The sequence below is a fragment of the Zalophus californianus genome, chromosome 12, assembly GCF_009762305.2.
Source record: "Zalophus californianus isolate mZalCal1 chromosome 12, mZalCal1.pri.v2, whole genome shotgun sequence".
Taxonomy (NCBI): domain Eukaryota; kingdom Metazoa; phylum Chordata; class Mammalia; order Carnivora; family Otariidae; genus Zalophus; species Zalophus californianus.
In genome coordinates, this window is record NC_045606.1 from 46,142,911 (window position 1) to 46,165,009 (window position 22,099).

General features: G+C 37.6%; 1 protein-coding gene across 8 annotated transcripts in view; it reads right to left on the reverse strand.

Moving 5' to 3' along the window:
* The window catches only part of ETV1 (ETS variant transcription factor 1), a 96,041-nt gene that overhangs the window by 39,581 nt on the left and 34,361 nt on the right, over positions 1-22,099 (reverse strand). For all 8 annotated transcript variants that reach the window (XM_027574052.2, XM_027574053.2, XM_027574051.2 and 5 more), the window contains 3 exons: positions 7,744-7,873; positions 4,702-4,890; positions 227-474 (listed from right to left, as the gene is read on the reverse strand). In XM_027574052.2, the coding sequence (XP_027429853.1) occupies positions 227-474; positions 4,702-4,890; positions 7,744-7,873 (567 nt within the window). The remainder of the gene's footprint in view (positions 1-226; positions 475-4,701; positions 4,891-7,743; positions 7,874-22,099) is intronic.

Genomic DNA, 22,099 nt, shown 5'->3' on the forward strand with positions numbered 1-22,099 from the left:
TACACCTTTTTTTGGGACTGGTTTCGTTTCTAGACACTACTTCAACCATCAGCTCAAGCCAAAATGATCTGATGGTCCAGCTTCACATAGAAAGATTCAAAGAAGGGATAAAATCAGAAAGATTCCACACCAAATGGTCATGAGCTACCCCATGTGATGCAAACATTAATCAAAGTGACAAACAAGTGAAAAGATGTCTTAAATGTAACTTAAAGCACGGGCCTACCTGAATCATATGCAAAGTCTCTGGGTTCCTGTTTAATCATCAGAGGAGGAGGGAAGCTTTGCCCGGCAGCACCGCCAACCATGGTGTTGTGTTCATACACTGGGTCATGGTACTCCTGCTTAAAGCCTTGAGGTGGGAAGGGGATGTTTGGCTCAGACATCTGCCGTTGGTACATAGGACGGCCTTCCCTTGGCATTGTTGGCAGAGGAGGAAAAGAATTACAGGGTTCAGAGAGCTGGCGGCGAAATCTGGGAAACAGGAGAGCATGTTTTAAGTAAAAAGTTAACAAGGAATACTCCTTAAAATACAGATACAATTTTCAACTTTTTTGTTAATGAGCATGATACCAATTAACCCGAAGTGCAAATCTTTTGTTTTTTTAAGATTATTTATTTATTTATTTATTTATTTATTTATTTATTTTTGCTGGGGGGGGTGGAAAGAGAAAATGAGTTGGGGGGAGGGGCAGAGGGAGAAGCAGACTCCCCACTGAGCAGAGAGCTCAATGCGGGGCTTGATCCTAGGACCCTGGGATCATGACCGGAGCTGAAGGCAGACGCTTAACCAACTGAGCCACCCAGGCACCCCTGAAGAGCAAATCTTTAACAAGGACTGGATTTTTCCTTCCTGGGTCAGTAGTACCATGTTTTTTAATCACAATAGGACTTGTGTTCCTTGATAAACTGTCCCTTGCAGCACCATTTTGGTACACCACAGTGAGTTAAAGGCGTGCTTTGAGTAGGGATAGGAGAACACTGTATTATTTTGTGAAAACACACCCCCTAACAAGCTAAAATGCCCAATTCTAAACAAATTGGAATATTTACCAAATTTTCAAATTAAGAGAGTCTCAAGTAATTATAGACAAGAAAAAACAAACCAGGAAAAACAGAATCTGATTCCAAAGTACATCCCCTGCCTCTTAATTGTTACCACACTAATCAACAAACACCAAAAAAAAATCAACCAGGTTTTTATTAACCTACTTATTAACTAGTTTTCCTTCCCTTACCATCAGTTACTGAGGAAGCAAGAGAGGAATGACCCTCCTCTCAAATGGGCAGGACTCTTAAATCTTCAACAATGTTCTAAATAACATTGTATTCCGGTGAGAAATAAAATGGGAAAATATTAGACAGACTAAAGCCCAGGCTGGTTTTTAAAAGACCACCTCTCTACCGTCAAACTGCAGTACAGGACACATCAGCTTCCGATAGCTTCAAACAAAGTATCAGATTGATACAAATGAGCATCAGATATACTGATGGAAAGAAGATGTATGAGCAGAATAGATTGGGGACAGGTTGTGCTGTGGGGTCATGAGGAATTTCTGAGGCCTCAGTAGAAGGCCGACAGCGAGTCCCTCTCTTCCTTCTCGGTTATGCTGTGTAACGATTGGCTAATCACATAATCGTTAGGTTCTGTGTTTCTCATCTATAATATCATTGACCCACCACAAAGATGTGGATTAATTAAAGATTCAAAAGTACTCTAAAATGCCCCAAGAGTGCTTAAAAATAACCTACTCAACATTTCTATGAGCAAATATAAACCTATTAACCGACCACCCCCCCACCCACCCCCACCCCCGCCAACACTAAAAGCATTCCGGAGACTTTAATTTGGAAAGTTAACATTTAATTTTGGTAACGGTTGGTAAATGAAAATAAGGTAAAAGCTAAAGAAGGGCAAAGCAAATCGCTTTAGCATTTCCACAAACACTCCTTCCTCTCTATCCTGCCGCGATTTAACTCTAAGTTTACTGGCTGCCATAGAAAGCACTGAAATTCCACCTACACCTGCAGAAAATAAACTTAGAAACTCCGATATTGCCAAACACGCTGACTGGCACTGCATTCATTTCCCTTCTCTTGCTTATTTCATTAGCCAAAAAAAGAAACAGAAATTATCATTAAGAACTGTCAAGGAGTGAATCAGAAAATTGTAACTTGAAGTTAAAATAAGAAACCAGCTCACTTGTGAAAGCCTTAAAAGGAAGTTAATAATACTTAGACTAAAAGCTTTGTAAGGAATCAAACCATTTGTTTTTACGAGTAGACACGATTCTCGTTGGTACCTGCTGAGGACCACATATATATGCAACACGCAGCCTTCACAGGAAGCTACAAGTGTCTCGTGCCATTCTTAGGAGGCACTGGCAATGATAAAGGTAAAGTGACTCAAGTAGCTTCTGGAAGAGAGTTAATGCGTAAGGAGAGCACGCTGATGCTTCTTGGATACAGAAAAACAGTGTATAAGTGGTGGGAAACACTGAGAAAGAGAGACAGGGCTCCTGCACAGTGGGTTCAGGGACAAGTGCCAAAGGGCTGGCCCAAGGAACAGAATGAGCCTGAGGAAAGGAAGCAGGGTGCAGCCCAGTTGGCCATAAAGCATTCCCAGAGTGATGTGGGGTGCCCGGGATGGAGGGGGCTATTTGGAGAAAGGATCTGTTCCCAGAGCAAATTTTGCCATTTATAACCGAGGAACTGTCATTGGTTGGCTAGAACCCTCCAAGAAATCCTCCTCAGAAACATACGGCTTCCGAGATTTTCCTGGGATTGGCCAGCTGGTACTGTCCTCAAAACTCAGTGGGGGGCAGTGGGAAAAGACCCCGAGCTTCCCTCTTCTAGTTCCGGGCCGGCTGTTCTCAGTCTCAAATATTTGACTTCAAGTAGAGAAGCTAAAATGGATTTGGCTAAAGCCTCTCACGTTAGGTCACCGAAACCCAGGCATTCTGCCTGTTCAGCAGTCACCTTCCCGAACTGCTCCACACAAACAGCCGACAACACAAGCTTGCAAGTGGGAGAGGCTCACGAATGGGGGACTCGGGGAAGTCACTGCAAGTGGACAAAAGAGGACTTGCTTTTGTTTGTACTCTTCCTCCCTTCCAGTCCTGCACAATGTGCATCTGTTCAATGGCCCACCCTGCAATAAGATTTCTTTCATCTGTATTTACAAAACTGTTTACACAGATGCACATACCATCACGGTCTGACAAGGTCTCCAGTCTACGGAGTGAGAAGGGAATGATCATAGGAGGCATTTCATAACCAAAGCACAAAAGGACTCAGTGATGGAAACAAAGGTGGCAAAGATACGGTTTAGTTGCACATTGTAAAGACTGCTTTAATCTTATCCATCATACCAAAAGAGAGTTAACTGAATCTGAGATTGAGTCACATTAGTAACCTATAAAAAGTAGATCTGAGTCCTCCCGTATTTTCAGAAAGTTGCCAGTGACACATCTTCTGGTTTCCTCTGCTGATCCAGAGGATTCCTTTGGCTAAGTTATTTTTATAATGGTGTGTCAGAGCCAGTTTGCACTGGCTTATTGTTAAATTTTCAGAAATACGGCAAGCCAATTGTTAAACACAGGATTATTAAGAATTAAATGACGTCAATTTATAACTTTCTAAATACTGTATTAAAACAAAGGCGATAGGTACTCAAAACTCATCCCTTGCCAATTATTTTACTACATATTACTACTGATTGTGTTCCAGAGCTCACGTCCATTTTATCTGTATGGTAGAAATACTAAATAAAGCTGTGTTGCTACTACTCATCTCTTTCTGACTCCACCTCCAGAGCTGTCAGAACGATAGCTCCGAGTTGGAATATTTACATCACAGACGTATCAAATGCCATAGATGACGTCTTTGGGCTTTTCTCCCATCAGGCCCACCGTTAAATCCTTCCCAGCACACCACTGGCTCCATATAATTAAAAGGAAGAAGGGAAAGGAAGGATGCTGTATACAATCAACCTGTGTTTTAAGCTGTATTATTAAAAGTGCTAAAGGTACTCTAATATTTTATTTAAATATGAATTCATCTCTACGAGTCCAGAATTATCCACCACAGCATGCTCCCTAGCTCCACGTTCTGGCTCTTGCCTTCCTTCTTTCTAAGGAATAATAATTCAGTCTCCATCTCTTAACTTTATATTCTCAGTGTCCAGGGTCATGCATCTACTGCCATTAAATATTCACCACTTGGAAAGGATGGAAAATAGTTTTAATCAAATAAGTTCTATTCTGCAAAACTATGTACAGCTAAACCATTCAATCTAAGGTAAAGAACCTAAATCCATAAGCCACCTACTAAAATTAGTCTCCTAACTTTATAGAACAAGTACACACATATGCTCATAAAAATGGGATGATCTGATTTAAAGTTTAAGTGAGGCAATTTAATTCAGGCAAAGCGAAAGGGAAATGTTCAAATGCCGGTATATAGATTAATTTTCCACTGTAGCAACCAATTTAAATGTTTATAAAAGGAATGTTTATAAATGACCTTCTCCACAAATTATTTGTAACTATGGATAGGGCAAGCTCTTTCTAAAAATATTTTGCAAAGATGTGCAAAATTAATAGGCTCACCTTAAATCTGCCATAGGTCTTAGGAATTAGTAATAGACCTTTCTTCCAAGATGCTAAAAACATTAAAAAATATATAGTACTTGCAGTTTACCTGTGGTCCATGGGGTAGCTGCTGTCTTGTATGGGCTGCGAAGGAGGGAGGTGAGCTGGGAAGGCGCGGTCAGGCTTCGGAGTGTGAGTGGAGTTTGGAGATGCATGATGTAGTGGGGATACTGGGGTGCTGGACGGTGTTGGGGGGTTGGAGGGCCTCATTCCCACTTGTGGCTTCTGATCATAGGCACTACCCAAGGAACAAAACAGAAGAGAACATCTGTTTCTTTGGAACGATTAAACAATTTTTCTTCCAACCCAAGAAAAGCAAAAAATATTCTAGGCTCAAGTCATAAGGAAGTGAGAATTCTGTAAGTATTGGTTTTTTATAATCCTAAAACATGTAATCTGCAGAATCACCCACCACTTACACAGAAAATAGGATAATTAATATATAACTCGGTATTAGCATAAATATAAAACACATATTTTAATACCTACCCAAACAACTTAGTATACGGAAAAATCACTGTCTATGACAGCACTGGAACTATGGAAATAATTATTGATGTATCTATTCTTGGTATGTTTCCTTGAGCAAGTTGGATAGATCTTTTCTAAATCATTAAATATTTCTGATACTATCATTGTTCCATATTTTCCATATTACATAAGATTTTAGAACAAGACACTAACCTCAGTTTCATAAGATGGAGACCAATCCTGGCTTGCCTTTATTTATGATAAAATTCTTAAGAAGGCAATCCTTTCGTCTTATTTTCATTTTTTAATATGAAATAAATGATGCCTGGCATTAACTTCCTCACATGGGATAATAAAGAGTAATGAGGCAAATTAAAATGTCTCTGATATAGTTAAACTTTCTTGGAGTATAAAAATAGGTACAAAGGCGCCTGGATGGCTCAGTCGTTAAGCGTCTGCCTTTGGCTCTGGTCAGGATCCCAGGGTCCTGGGATCGAGCCCCGCATCGGGCTCCCTGCTCAGCGGGGAGTCTGCTTCTCCCTCTCCCACTCCCCCTGCTTGTGTTCCCTCTCTCACTGTGTCTCTCTCTGTCAAATAAATAAATAAAATATTAAAAAAAAATAGGTACAAAATGAGATTCTTAAAAAGAAAATCCTATTGTCATAGTCTAACTTTTAAACAAAATTACCAAGGAATAAAATGAGTAAGCTTGTTTTTATATATACTATGGATTTAAGTTGCTCTCCTTTGTTGCATTTCCTCTTGGGAATATGATTTAACTAATTTTTATAATCTAAAAAATATTTTACTAAGAATAAATTTTACTTAAATTTCTGAATAAGAAAGGTATTTCTAGGTTAAAATAATATATCTTTTAAATAAAGAGTGATTATCAATACATAGTTTTTCCTTTTTAAAAAAGAAACACTCTTTTTGGGTTAACTTCTGAAATAATTTATTCAGTTGCTACATCTATACCACAGAATTACATCCAAGCGCAAAAATACTTCACAGAAGTGTAGAGAAGTCAACTGTTGGCTTTAAAGCAAAGTCAACAGTACTCATATTATGTTTGGTTCTACCTATTTCCTTTACCAATATTTCTGAATGAGAAACCCCTTCTTCTACAAAATAGTTTGCCTGTCTTATTCCCATGTAAAAAGAAAAAAAATTATCTATCTTCTGCCCCAGGACACTACTTTTTTTTCTCCATGAAATACTGTATTGAGTGTTATATTGTTCATACAGAAATGGAAGTACTAGGGTTTAATCCATATATCACTGTGGAAATTATTGGTCCCAAGAAGGACCTCAAAATATTCAGGTGATTCGTCTACTATTAATTTATGAATGTCAGACAGGTCATACAAAGCAGATGCAATTTCATAATCACACTTCTGATCAATGCTGAGATGCAATGACAATTCTTTACCTATCTGGTTCATTAACTTGAAATTTTTCAGTATGTTAAATAACTATTCTGTGAATATACAGTACTCTTAAAGAGAAAATGCAAAATTTAAAAACACTATAAATAAAACTCAGATTGATCAACATGATTTTAACTGAACTCAGTGTGCTTTAATGGCTTCTACAAGAGATCTTTTTAAATAAAAGCTTTGCAGTTTCAAGTGAGCTGGCTCATAATTTCAGGCTCTGGTGATCCTCATAGAAAAGCAGATATAAAAGACAAGTTTGCAAGAACAAATAGCAATAAAATATCCCAACAATGGTCAGCTGCCATGAGATTGCACAAATCTAAGTTTCTTGAATCTTAGGTATCTTGGACATAACATTACATGCTGTAAATATATGAGAATACAGAACACTTTTTTGGATCATAATGTATATGAACTTGAATCTATGTTAACTTCTAAAACTGCAAATATTTGTAATCATTTTTATAAGTTTCCAAATGAGCTCCTTTTAAGAACTACGTTTCTACTGTAATTGAGAATAATGATACTCAATATACAGAGCCAACTTCTCCTCATGCAATTAGAGGCCAATATGAAAAGTAACAGAATGCAATTTACTGTGAAGGGTTTTTAATGAACATATATGTTATCAAATCTTCTAACAAATGAACAAAGTAATTTTACTGCTCCACCCTTTATTATCATCAAAAGGAACAACTGGCTTTTTAATAGATAATAGCTTGTACTAAGCCTTATAAAATACTAACTTTATTGCAATTCTCCATGAACGCATCTTATAGATCATCTGCAAAGCCTGTCAGATAACTAATGTACTGCTCAGACCTGCCAAATGTTTCATTTTTTTCTACAGACTCTATCTAAAGTGCATAATGCATCCATTCTAATCAGAACTTTCAATAGCTGTTCATGCCAAGTAAGACCCTCTTTTCAAACCCAGGATGCATCACTACAGTAGAAAAGCAACTAACGATTTGGATGAAAATTATTGCTTTAAAATGATTCTAAAAGTGTTTGATCGGATGGTGTACGGTTCTTCAGAGTTCAGCTAAACACATTAGCTAATGAGCTTGTTATGTGCTGAAGATATAACTCAGATAAAACAGAACTTGAGAATTGATATTATTCCGGATTTTTTGCTTTAGTAAGAACCACCACCCTCGCTATACATCTGATGGCTTTACCTGACATTATACAGGCACTTCTCTCCATAGCTGAATTTAAAGGGCTGCTCCTGACTGCAGGCAGAGCCTAGTTCTGAACATGGACTGTGGGGTTCCTTCTTGATTTTCAGTGGTAGGCCATGAAAAGCCACTAGAAAACAAACAAACAAAATATCCACACAAATGAAATGTTGTTAGGAATTAAGTCATCTGTTCGACTTCTCTTGGTTAAAATGCCACTAACATTTCATACTGAAAAAGAAAAATCACATTTAATGAATTTCATGGAAGAAAAGATTCTAGAGAATCCCTGTATTTTCTGCTTTCACTGCTTAACAAATGCATGCTTGAACTCCCATTACTTAAAGTGAATTGCTTATAATTTGCTTAGCTGCTATTAATAATACTAAAAGATCAGTTTTCAGAAAGTTTTGAAAACATTTCCAAAAAATTTCCAGTGATTAAAGACGAAAAGCCTCAACTAATTATCCAAGAATTAAGTGAGGACTGGAACACAATTTTCAGCATTACTGAAAGGAAAATATCTCAAGCCCATGAAGAGTAATGGTTTCATGGAATGACAACTGGACTATAAGAAAGAAAATCCAAATGCAGGTCCAGTTGTAACTGATGATAATTTGGGCAAAAAACTCAAAATCTTTGAGGCCAATGTTCATCTATAAAATAAAGGTAAAAGTACCTGCCTATCTACTCACCAGAGTTATGAGATAAAATGTGAGAAATATGTGAAAATTATTTGTCAAATGACATTTTTCTATATCAAATGTTTTATCATTTTTCATGTGACTTAATGGTTATACTTATATTAACGCTTAATATAATATAAACATCATATAAAATATGAAGGCTAGAGGAAATATGTATGTTTGGGAAGAATCAGCTTTAAAACCAATAAATAAATAACGCTATGTATGTTTTTATTCTTTTTCCTATTAAAGATCTTATTAGAAGTTTTAGTATAAATGGAAAATTAGTAAAAAGAAAAAGGAAAGTACACATGAGAATGGATTTTATTTTCATGTACGATATGCACAGATATTACTAATCAAGGGATAAACACAAGAAGAACACACATTCTGGAGATTTATTCTAACTCCTATAAGAACTGGAATTAAAACACAAAATACTGTTTTCTATAAAGGAAGATATGACAAGAGAAACTTCATGATTTATGACGCCATTCAATCTTGATTGTGACATGACAGCATTATAAACTTGTACTAGTTTGAACGTCATATATAATTTAACATAGTAATTTGATATCAAGAGCTACCAAGCTATAGGCAAATACATGCTATTTGTTTGGATATGTACATAATTTTGACAGAAATGTTCTATGGTACTCAAGAGCCATCTGAAACATTGTAGAATATACATTTGCCAAAGAGATAAACAAATTTCACCTAAATTAGTTGTCTAAGAAAAACTTAATAGATAGTGATAAACTAATTCCACTGGGTGGTCTATTTCAAAATATTTTCTTGATACACTGTGAGTTTAACATACCTAAAGTAGAGAGTAGAGGAACAGAAACAAAGGAGAAATTACTTGTATTTTCATATGTCAAGGGTACTCATGCTCTTTAACTTTACCAAGTCAGAAAGTTATAATTTATTATCCACTGAGACAGAAGAGATTTAAGAACATGAGGTCTTGTTAGGATTCTAATTTGAAAAACAACAACTATAAAAAGGCAACTTGGTGACAAATAAGACATCTAAATATGAACTAGATATTAGATACTGAAGAAATTATTGTTCATTTTGTTGGATGTGATCATGGAATGGCAATTACACACACAAAAAAGATTTAAAGTTAGAGATTCATAAAGTATTTGCAGAAAATAATAAGATGCCTGGGATTTTCTTTAAAATAGTCTAGAAAAATGATGTATGAGAGAGAAATCAAATTAGAAAAATACTGGTAAATGTTAAAAGCTGATTGATGGGTAGGTGGGAGTTCATTATATTATTCTCTTTCCTTTTAACTAAATTCCAAATTGTACAATAAAAACTTTTTAAAATGTGAAAAAATCCACAAAAGATTTAAAGTAGTGTAAGAAAATTCTCTGCCTGTGTGTGTGTGTGTGTGTGCTGCTTCTTAGAATGACAAATATTGTATGATGAAATCACTGACCATACATGTGTTGCTTTCTTAACAAATAGTTTTCAACTAGTTACTACTTCTTTGAACATATACAGCAAAATGTGTATGCCCAAGTTTAGCACTTTGGATTACATATTGGGTTTTACACTTTCCTAAGAAAAAACAGCAGCAACACATCGGAAACTCAGTTTGTCATTCATAGTAGCGCCAAATCATTATACCTGAGAAATCGGATCTAAGTCATATGAATAAAAGTAGGTGAGACCTCAGGAACTAATAAAAATACAGTATGATGCAAAGTTTATCTTATTTATCAAAATACCAGATTCATCAGAGACTACTATATCCAATGGTAGTATATTTTAAAAGTCTTTAGGACCATGAGGGAGAATGCAGTTAACAAACAGGACACTAAAAGCACTAACCATAAAATAGAATAACCTACAAATTATGCTTCACTGAAATTCAGAATTTCTCTTCATCAAAAACACTATTAAAAGACTACAGTGTAAGCCACAGACTCCAAGATATTTTGTATAGAAAGACCTGACAAAAAGCTCATATTCAGCATAAGAATTGCTACAAATTAATAGGACAAAACAAATGACCCAATTAAAAAAGTGGGCAAAAGCCTTGAACAGGCAGTTCATAACAGAAGACATCCAAATGGTAAAACAAACAAATGAACAACAAAAAGCCTATGTAAAAAGGTGGTCAACATCTTTACTTATCAGGAAAATGCAAATAAAACCACATAAGATAATCATTATACACACACTAGAATGGCTAAGCTGCAAAAGATTGACATTACCAAGTTTTGAAGAAGACCTAGAGTCAACAGGAACTTTTATATATGCTGCTGGGAGTATAAATTTGATATCAACACCTTGGCAAACTTTTTGGCAGTATCCACTAAGGCAGCAACATAAATGTACCCCATGATCCAGGAATTTCCCTCTTAGGTATATATCCAAGAGAAGGGACTGCATATGTTCACCAAAAGACATGTCTAAGAATATTCATAGCAGCTTTATTCAACATAGCAAAAACTGGAAAAACTCAAATGTTCATTAGCAGGAAAATGGGTAAATAATTCATGGCATATTCACACAATGAAATACTATTCAGGAATAACAAAGAACAAATTACTGACACACAAAGAAATATAGATGTGAAGTTGAGTAAAAAATCAAGCACAAAAGAGTATGTAGCATTTGAATTTCAAGAACAGACCAAACTGAATGAGAGAAAGAATTCCCTTCTGCTGGTAAATGCGAGTGTTAATTCCTGAGAAAGGGCACTAGCAACCTGCTACAGTACTGGGAATATTTTATACCTTGCTCTGAGTGGCACTTCTATGAATGTATACATATGTAAAATTCACCAAACTGTGCAGTTAAAATTTTACATTATCACAAATGCATATCTCAACTAAAAGGTTAAAAAATGAGGGGCATCAAGCAATGCTACACGACTTAAAATATTTGAATATGTCTGGCCTCCTGTTCCAACAGAGACATCTGAGAACGGGTCCTTGGAAGTGTGTTTTGTTTTTAATTTCATAGGATAAATGATTCCAGATGAGTCAGGGGAGGAATGACAAGTCGGGGGTGCCATCACAAATGGTTGTTAGCCTAACAGTAGCCTCCTATCAAAGTGTCTACTGACATTCACTTAAAAGAAAAAGCATGATCCATCCTAATGGAGACACTATCTGGAGCACTATTGCTTTCAGACTGGCTCCATGAGCTCCCTAACTTGACTTCAGATGAAGAGATGCAAGGATCCCCACAATGCTACTGGAGGCAAGTTGATCCCTAAACTTAGGATGTTCAAATCTGACCCATCATCAAATTTAACCAGGTACTTTTGAAAACAAAACAAAACAAAAAAAAAACAAAACAAAAAAAAACCCCCAGGGATTCCCATACCTCAGATGTTGAATTATGGTTGAATTATGCCCCCTCCAAAATTCATGGTGATGTCCTAACCCCAATACACCTCAGTATGTAACCTTCTTGAGAAGATTAGTTTAAGATGAGGTCAATTCGGGTGGAATCTAATCCAATATGACTCATGTCCTTATAAAAAAGCATTAGGATATAGAGACCCTCACAGAGGACAATGCCACATGAAGACGAAGGTAGTGATGATGCGATGCTTCTACAAGCCAAGGCATGCCAAAGACTGCCAGCAAACCATCAGAAGCCAGGAGAGATATGTGGACTGTCTTCTCTCTCCAAGCGCTCAGAACCACCCTACCAACACCCCCATCTTATACCTCAAGCCTCCAGAACTGTGAGACAGTAAATGTCTGTTTTTTAAGCCACTCCATTTGTGATACTTTGTTACAGCAGCCCTAACAAACTAATAGACCACTTCTTGGGGCACCTGGGTGGCTCAGTTGGTTAAGCGACTGCCTTCAGCTCAGGTCATGATCCTGGAGTCCCGGGATCGAGTCCCACATTGGGCTCCCTGCTCAGCAGGGAGTCTGCTTCTCCCTCTGACCCTCTTCCCTCTCGTGCTCTCTATCTCTCATTCTCTCTCTCTCTCAAATAAATAAATAAAATCTTCAAAAAAAAAATACACCACTTCCAGAAATGACGATTCACTAAGGCTAGGCTATAGATCAGGATTCTGTATCTTACAAAAATTTCTAGGTGATTTTCATAACTGGGCTAACTTCAAATCCACTGTGATGCTTATCCATACCTGGATCCAGTGTGTGCTGCACCGAAATAGATCCAGTACTTGCAAAGACTTAAAAAAAACAAACAAACAAACAAACAAAAAAACAAACTAACAATGTCTTTCTTTTCAGTAGATACCCACACTTGAGGATTTCCCAGGTTCTCCAAATCCAGAGGTTTTGGGCTTCCCTAGTCCTAACATAACTCTACAACATCAATGTGTCTCTAACACATGCAACGTGTGTGGGCCTCTTAATCATCATGGGCCCTTGGAACTGTGATTTTTTTTTTCTAATTGTAAGACAAATAAGTAATCCAATGAATTTGAGTTGGCTTGGAATTTTTAATTGCTGTGGGGGAAAAAAAGAAGCTAACCTGAAGATCTCTAACGTTTTGCACAAGAACCACAGGCGACTTTATTTTCCCCATTTTCACTTCCCTGCTTCCTAGAGATCCTGTATCACAAAAGTGACTTCTCTTATTTATTCTTAAATAAGGATGGTACAGAGACTCCCACCAGAGCGGGCTGAGCCGAGAACGCGCTGGGTATTCCTTCACCGGGCTGAGAGTCTGAGAGTCTGCTAACAGGCAGTTTTCCAGCTCACTGGCACAGGCACAAGTGAAAGCAGCACATTCATTTTGTGCAATTTGCTTTACCTTCCCACATGGAGTTGGTGCATGTAAAAGGCTGTTAAGTACTAAATTATTCCTTATCAAATCACCATCATCTGGAGTCATGATCAACACTAATTAAATTACTTTCACTGAACACAGCTCCAGCCTGCTGCCGAGGCTGCTAGGTACATTTCATTTCACTTACTGTACGGTCCTTGCAGGGTCTGAAACAGGGAACGACATGCGTCTGCATTGTTGGTAGTTTTAATTAAAGTGAATCTTTCCTTCTTCCAGTGTGTCAAATCGAGTGAGTTAACTTCTTCATTTCATTTACAAAGAAGCAATAGTTCAAATAATATTACTTTGTATCTTTATCCCTGACTTCTTCCCACAGTTTCAGAAAATGTATCTATGAAATCTACAGTCTTCCTCAGGCATTCCTCAGATGCGTTTCCATGCAAACTTCTATGACCCCCAGCTCCTCCGGACAGCCAGATCTTTAGGAGGAGAAGCAGAAAGAACACGCAAGAACTGCATCTTACATTTTTTCTTTGATGAAGACTTGACCTTTAAAACCACATCTTAAGGCTGACTAATGATGACTGAGTTCTTCTAATGGTTAAATTTAAGAGCCCCAAAATACCAGGACTTTTAAAAGTGCACTTCCAAAATAAACTTAACCACTTCTTAATTTAAAAGTTTACTTGGGGTTATGGTACTCATCGTAAAGTACTGGTTAAATTAATAATTGTTTTCATTTTAGAACTATGAACTTTGAGGTACCATCTTGCTTCCTTTTTTTTTTTTTTTTCTGTCTACATTCTAGAACAGAGACAAAAATCTTGTCCTCATTCTGCTGGAGCAGAGAAATGCCCTCCACCTTTCCATAGAGCAACAATGCTGACATATAACCATGTCTTTGGTTCAAGCTACATCTGAACACCTTAAAATAAGGATGAAGATAAGGACTTTAAAATTCACTCATAGGAGAATAATCTCCTAAACAATCATGACATTAGAACATTTTTGTACCATTAAATTGAAAACAGACCATGTTTGTTTTAACAGGCTGGTTCATGTTAGTCCGGAGAATAAACAATTTAATCTATACATTGAGTTTCTGTTTATATTTCTCGAATGAAGAGCATGTCATCTTCTGATACATTTAAAGAAAGATAAGAAGTTTAACTATAGGTGTGACTTACTGAACTGTGGTTGAATTTAGAATCACAATAGAAAACATTAGTTACAATGCTTTTTAAAAAACCCTCAAGTTCACAAAGTATTACAAAGTTTTCAAAGAATCTTCACCTACTGCATTAATTCTCATCAGTCAAGACAAAAGGACCTTCATTACATCTTCCACTTCTGCAATTTTTTTCCTAAAGTCATAAAAAAGCTAAGCTTACTATCTCTCCCAAGACCTAGCACTAACTTACAATAGGTTAAGAATAAAGAGCCCTAGACTTCTGGTGACAACTCTTGAATTCTTGAGCGCATCATTCAAATTTATTTTGAATAAACACAATTATTATTTCCTTCATGTAGAAGCACCACTGGAACCTCCTATCAGATATTTATCCGTTCAGTCTTTCATTAATTCATTTACTATGGCCCAGATACTATGCCAGGTTCTGAGAGGAGACAGAATATAAAGGTATAGAGCAAGGATGAACAGTAAGACACAGTCTTACCTTCAAGAACTCAAAAAAGTCCAATTAGAGCTTTATTTAGTTTTTTAAAGTGTTTTCTCTCACAAAGATACTAGCCAGTCTCCTTTAAGTTTGATTAATTCATGTGTGTGGAATGCATGTTTATACATATATGACATTAATAATATATTCGTGCCACTTGTATCCAAAACACTTCTCAGAGTATTCATTCCTACTTCTAGGCATTCTGCTTTCTTTCAATTTATTACTGTGATCGAAAGCATTTAAAAATTCACACCACTCATATTCCACTAAGGAAAAATGCTGCCATCCAGAATCTAAAGCTTCCCCTAGAGTCTGATAACCAAAATGTCACAAGTGATGGGTCCCCTTCTGTATGTGGACAGTGGATATAATTACAGTGATAAGTTGCCTTGACTCTGACCTTTCACTCTGCTTTCCTCGCAATCCTTATCATAAGAGTGAAACAGAGGAGCAATTTCTATGAGTACAAAACAATTACTCTGGGAAGAGAAACCCATCACATTTTAATTACTTCTTCACTAAAAAGAACTATGTCTTTGAATCAAATCTGTAGCCTTTAAAAAACATTTTCAAATCTGTAGTTCTTAAACAAAACTGACTTAGGAATACAGAGCCTTTATGAGAGTCTCCTGGAGTTTGATGTTGATTTCTGATCTGCTCAAAAATTCTGCTTTAGAATAGTCGGCTTTATGTTCCTGAATAGGGATTGGCAAATTACAGCACATGGATCAAATCTGGCTTCCCACCTGTTGTGGTAAATGAGGTTTTATTGGACCACTGTCCCACCCTTTCACTGGGGTAGAGTCTAGGGCTGCTCTGATTTACAATGGAGTATTTGTGACAGAAACCCCACAACCTACAAAGCCTAAAATATTTACTGTCTGGGGGCACCTGGGTGGCTCAATCGGTTGAGTGTCCGACTGTTGATTTCAGTTCAGGTCAGAATCCCAGGGTACTGGGATCAAGCCCCATGTCAGGCTCCTGAATTAGCAGGGAGTCTGCTTGAGGATTCTGCCTCTCCTTCTGCCCCTCCACCGCTTGCGTGTGTGCGCGCGCACACACACACACACACACACACACACACACTCTCTCTCTCTCTCTAATAAATAAATACATCTTTTTTAAAAAACATTTACTCTCTGATTCTTTACAGAAAAAAAGTTTGCTGACACCTGTTCTAGATTAAGCGAGATTATGGTATATATTGAAAGAGGAGAGAGAAAACATAAAAGTGAATAGGTAGAATAGTGACACCTGCTACTGATAAGGTTTAGGTAAATTAGTTAATAAAGGCCAACTGATTTTACTTTATTAACTCTTTGTTTATATTGACTCTCAAAACCAAGTGTGCAGCCTTATGTAGCAAATTTATAGGGGTATACACAAACAAGATGATGAAAAATGACATGATACTCAGCCTCTAGAACAATACAAATTTATGTTCTTTGAGGAATTTTAAGGCATTTATATAAACCATGGTTATGTATAACATATAATTTTTTACACTTGTCTACAAAATATAACTGAGAAAGTCAAAACAAATCATTTTGTGGACACTAAAGTGCTTGTTAAAAAAAAAAAAAAACCTTTCACTTGGCCATAGCAGCAAATTAAAAAACAACAACAACTCTGTAAAAGTGGAAAAAAATAAATGGTATACATAAATTAGATTATTTCAGACCAGATACAAGCATGGCATGAAAAATGCATGCAGCCTTTTACACAAATATATGTAGTTGGGAAAACACTCACTAGATGAAAAGCATTCACTTTGAGTTAATATCATTTCAATTTCAGGTGATAAATGGATGGCAATGACCTCAATTAGTACTCGGTTAAATTCCAGAAGCAAAGGGGAAGGCCTGTATACAAATAAAGACAATAGAGTCACATGTTCTGTAAATCCATCTTCCAAGACCCAGAAAAACAGAAGGCACTTCTGCTGCATCTGAGCCTCTCAAAGAATCTTTTCCAGTACATTTACCTCTTCCAGGCCCTCCCCGCCCCCACTGTGCACACATACCACTCACACATACGCGCACCAACATCCATTACTAAAGGGCCTAATCTCAGATATCAGCAGAGTGCCTTTATGGGGCCATTAAACCATTTCTCTTGTTTACAGTGCCTGAAGAAAGATGTGAATTATGTCTGTGACAAAACAAGCGATAACATTTCTAAACTGCTATCAAAATGCAAACTGAAACACATTTAAGGACAGGGACCCTGATTCGAGTTTTCATGATTTTCCATTATTTGCAGCTTCTGGAAATACATTCAACTATAATATTTCCAAGACAGGAATTTAGACCACAGTTTAGCAAGGTGATATTTATTTTTTCTTAAATAATATTCTTTAAGTGGGATAGTTATTTAAAAAAAAAAGATACAATGTTTTCAAAGGAATATTACCAGTTGGCCTGGATCCCAAACCTAGTCTGCCCTTTGATGTTATTTTGGCAATATATAAGATGTGGCTTAGTAGTAATCACAAAGGCAAAATAAGGGAAACTCTTACCCTTGTTATGAATCTTAAGAGTTTCTGGATTATAGAGGACATTAGGTATGGTCCAGTTTTAGGGACTGAGCTAGGGTTTGTACTCAGAAACCACTGTACTAAAGAAATCACAAGTAGAAGTCAATTGGGTAAAAAGATTAAAAAAAGAGGAGCTATGTTTATTAGATGGCAAATGGTCATCAATCTGTCCTACCTTGCTCCTGGAAGTTAATATGCAGCACCTGCAAGGAAATTCCTGGGCAGGCTGAAAACCAGGACTTAGCTTAGAGAAACCATGAGTTTCTCGAAAGAAGGTCTCAAACTATTTTTTTTTAATTTAAAGATTTTATTTATTTGAGATAGAGAGAGAGTGAGAGAGAGCACGAGCCAGGGGACAGAGGGAGAGGGAGAAGCAGACTGCCTACTGAGCAGGGAGCAGGAACATGGGGCTCGATCCCAGGATGCTGGGATCATGACCTGAGCCTAAGGCAGATGCTTAACCGATTGAGCCACCCAGGCATTCCCAAACTATTTTTTTCCTAATATCAAACTCCTATCCATCTCAGTTACTACATACTCTATTGCAGACAATCCTGAATGGATCAGCCAAGAGTACTTCTGAATAAAAGAGATGTACTTTGACAAAGTCTGGGAACGATCCTACACCTCACAGCCCCATCCAGAATCAGAAGTCCACAGACTTGGAAACCGGTTCTGAAGTCAGAAGCCAGGAATCCTCATAATCTACAGAGTAAAGCCTTCTGATGATGTTACAGCCTCAAAAGACAGTTATTTCTTAAAAGTATTGTGTAAGACTGTTGAATCACAGACTTGTACCTCTGAAACAAATAATACCTTGTATGTTAAAAAAAAGAAGATAGTAGGAAGGGAAAAATGAAGGGAGAGAATCAGAAGGGGAGACGAACCATGAGAGATAATGGACTCTGAGAAACAAACTGAGGGTTCTAGAGGGGAGGGGGGTGGGGGGATGGGTTAGCCTGGTGATGGGTATTAAGGAGGGCACGTTCTGCGTGAAGCACTGGGTGTTATACGCAAACAATGAATCATGGAACACTACATCAAAAACTAATGATGTAATGTATGGTGATTAACATAATAAAATTTTTTTAAAAAAGAAAAAAATAAATAAAATATCTGCATCCAAGAAAAAAAATACACTTAATAATTCAACTTTCTCTACGTTGCCGAGTGCCTTTATGCCATCTTAATAGGCAGAAAAGAATGGACAAATGTTCTGGGTTTGGGCCTTTGCTGCTTGGACTCTGAGAAACAAATGGAGGGTTCTAGAGGGGAGGGGGGTGGGGGGATGGGTTAGCCTGGTGATGGGTATTAAGGAGGGCAGGTACTGCATGGAGCACTGGGTGTTAAACGCAAACAATGAATCATGGAAGACTACATCAAAACTAATGATGTCATGTATGGTGATTAACATAACATAATAAAAAAAATAGCACTGATACAGAGATGCAGCCAGTTACTCTTACTCGTCTGAAGGTCATTTATGTACCAGTCCTGATGATCTAAACCAGAGGTTGCCAATGTTTCCATTTGGCTCATGGAATGGTTTCAAATAATTTCTTGTGATCTTTTTTAAAATCACCTTCAAAATCTCTTTCTGTTTTAAAAATCCAAACTTCTGGCTTCTCTAGGAAAAAACACAATATCCAGCAGCACTAAGTCCACTTTCCAGCCTGAAAAGCAGGGCAAGACTTGGCTGAGTATCAGTACCAGTATCACTTGCTCCTTCTGTGTTTTCTTATTTGCTGCAGTCCCCACCCCCCCCCACCACTCCACACCCTATTATCTCTTGCACGAAATCCACTTCACTCACTTATATCCTTGGCATGCCAGTTTCCTACTTTTTAGAGAACACATAGGTAAGAAACCATTAGTGCATGTGTTTCCACACACACACACACACACACACACACACACACACACACACCCACCCACCTCTAAACAACAAAAATATTATAAAACTCCCATTACTCTGTGTCTTAGATACTCAAGTATTCCTTCTCCAGCAATAAAGCATAGTGGCAGAGCTAAGAGACACTGATATCTGCCCGGTTTCAAATCTTCCACTGTCACTTACCAGCTAGAAGAAGGGGCAAGCCAGTTAACCTCTCTGTGTTTCACTTTCTTCACTTATTAAAAAAAAAAAAAAAAGGAGCTACTAATAACACCTGCCTCATGGAGTTGCTGATATGATTAAATGAGACACTGTAGAAAGTATAACAGGAAGTACTCAATATTATGAGCACTCGGTGTTGCCATCACTCAAACCCGTAACATTGAGAAGAGAACACACAGGTCGGAAACAAAAGAACAGAGCAGTTAAGGGTGTGGAGGCTGAATCTTGGCTTTGTTACGTACATGCCAAATGACTTCTGGTGAACTGAGTAACTGCTTATGTGATTCAGTTTCTCCCTATGTAATACGAGACCTTCCTCTTGGGGTTGGTGTCAGAATTATGTGAAGTAACGCGCATGAAGACTTAGAACAGTCCCTGGAACATGGCAAATACTCAGTAAATGTTACTTACTACCACTATGAGTTCAACCACTTCCTTTCCCAGAGGCTAAAGCAAGACTTGAGGAAGTAGAGTGACACCGCAAGAACATGACTTCCATTCCACAGACTATTATTTCCCTACTTCTTCTATGTCGTCCTGTTCCCAATTTTATTTTGTGCCCATCAATTACACACCAAGAGCAAAACCATTATACATGGAGAAGAATCTGTGAGGAAGAGGCGGTCCGACAGAAGAAAAAAAGCAAACAGGGTGGCCTCGCAGAAGGAGCACTGGATTAGGAATCAAATACAGTTGACCCTTGATGAATGGTGCAGGTCCACTTACACGTGAATGTTTTGACCAATACAGGACAGAAGTGTAAATGTGTTTTCTCTTCTAATTTTCTTAATAATGTTTCCTTTTCTCTAGCTTTATTGTAAGAAGATAGTATATAATACATAAAACACAGAAAATATGTGTTGAGACACCTGGATGGCTCAGTTGGTTAAGCATCTGTCTTTGGCTCAGGTCATGATCCTGGGGTCCTGGGATCGAGACCCACATCGGGCTCCCTGCTCAGCAGGGAGCCTGCTTCTCCCTCTCCCTCTGCTGCTCCCCCTGCTTGTACTCTCTCTCTATCGCTCCCTCTCTTTCCATCTCTCTTTGACAAATAAATAAAATCTTAAAAAAGAAGAAAATATGTGTTAGTTGACTAATATCATAAGGTTTCCAACCAACAGGAGGCTTTTAGTAGTTAAGTTTGTGGGGGGAGGGGGAGTCAAAGTTATACATGAATTTTCCACTGTGCACTGGCTCAGCATACCTAACCCCTATGTTGTTAAGGAGTCAACTGTAATATCTACCTAGTTCCTACCTCACATGCTATCCATGAGCACACAGTAATTAGCTGTGTGCTCATGGATAAACTGTACAGCCTTCCCAGGCTTCCATTCCTACCTATAAAATGAAGGCATTAGATGAGGCAATCTTTCCTTGTAGCTTTAAAATTTAATGTCCAGGTGTAAGTACCTGCTTACTAATCAGAGAGAAGAGAAAAATGTAAAGATTTGATACAAGAATTCAAAGGGCATAACATTCTGAGTTATGCCACACAGAACTCTATATACTTCATTAATAATTGAGGGCATTACTGCATTTTAGCAAATAGTAGTCACTAAAATTTATAATCATGAGCCTTAATCACCCTGAAAAGGCAAAATCAGGTGTAATCCACTATATTCAAGAAGGGAGGGTACATAATGCACATTAGAAAGGTGTACATGCAATATGTCAGCATTTTAAAACGCTCGATACTTTAAAAGGTGTTTCATGGACCACCTACTTCCCAGCTGATACAATATATTATTATATTAATAAAACAAAAAGCAGAAATCAAAAGAAAGTTCTATTTCTAATTTTAAAAGCATCACAGGCACCATTAATTGAAAAATAAAGAGAGTACAAAATGTATCGATTCATTCCTCTAAATTGTAAAGCCCCATCCTATTCTAACAGTACTTCAGCAGTAGCGTCACTAAACGATCCTCATCTTCACAGTCTAATTGCCAGGAGAGAAGTGCCCTGGGAGGAAACTGGTCCTTCCATCTGGAGAAGGGTAAGAACAGGGAAAGGAAGGCCTAATGTAGAAACAAACCAAATCTAATCAGTTTGCATTTTGCACTGGCTTCAAATCAGATCTTCCTACCCCTACTGGTCCAGTAGATGGAAAGCAGCATGACACTATTTTTTTGGAAACAAATTCTGTACAGTGAGCCCAAACATACAGCACTTCATATCCAACTGGCAGGAATAAAACCTGAACAAGCTGCAGCTATTTGAGAAACAGATCGAATAAAATGAAGTAAAGTTCTGAAGCAAGATGCCCAACCAAATCCGTACCGCTCAAAAACTGCTCCACTTAATAAACTACCTAATTATGATCTTGATGAACATGGAAAACACCTTGTGGGCAGAAATGGTTTCACTTCGCTTTAATATGGATGCTCTGTAAGCCCCACAAAGTTACAAAAGTACATATTACTTCCCTGCCTAGTCATTCTGTAATTCCTTTCTAATAATAGAGAATATTATTTGGAAAAGACTGGGCAGTACTTACTATTCCTAGCTGATGAGAGGCTGGAAGAGCCCATCACTACCTGATGTTTCTCGGTCTAGCATGAAGAAGTTCTGAGAAAGGCTCTGACAGATGGGCCCT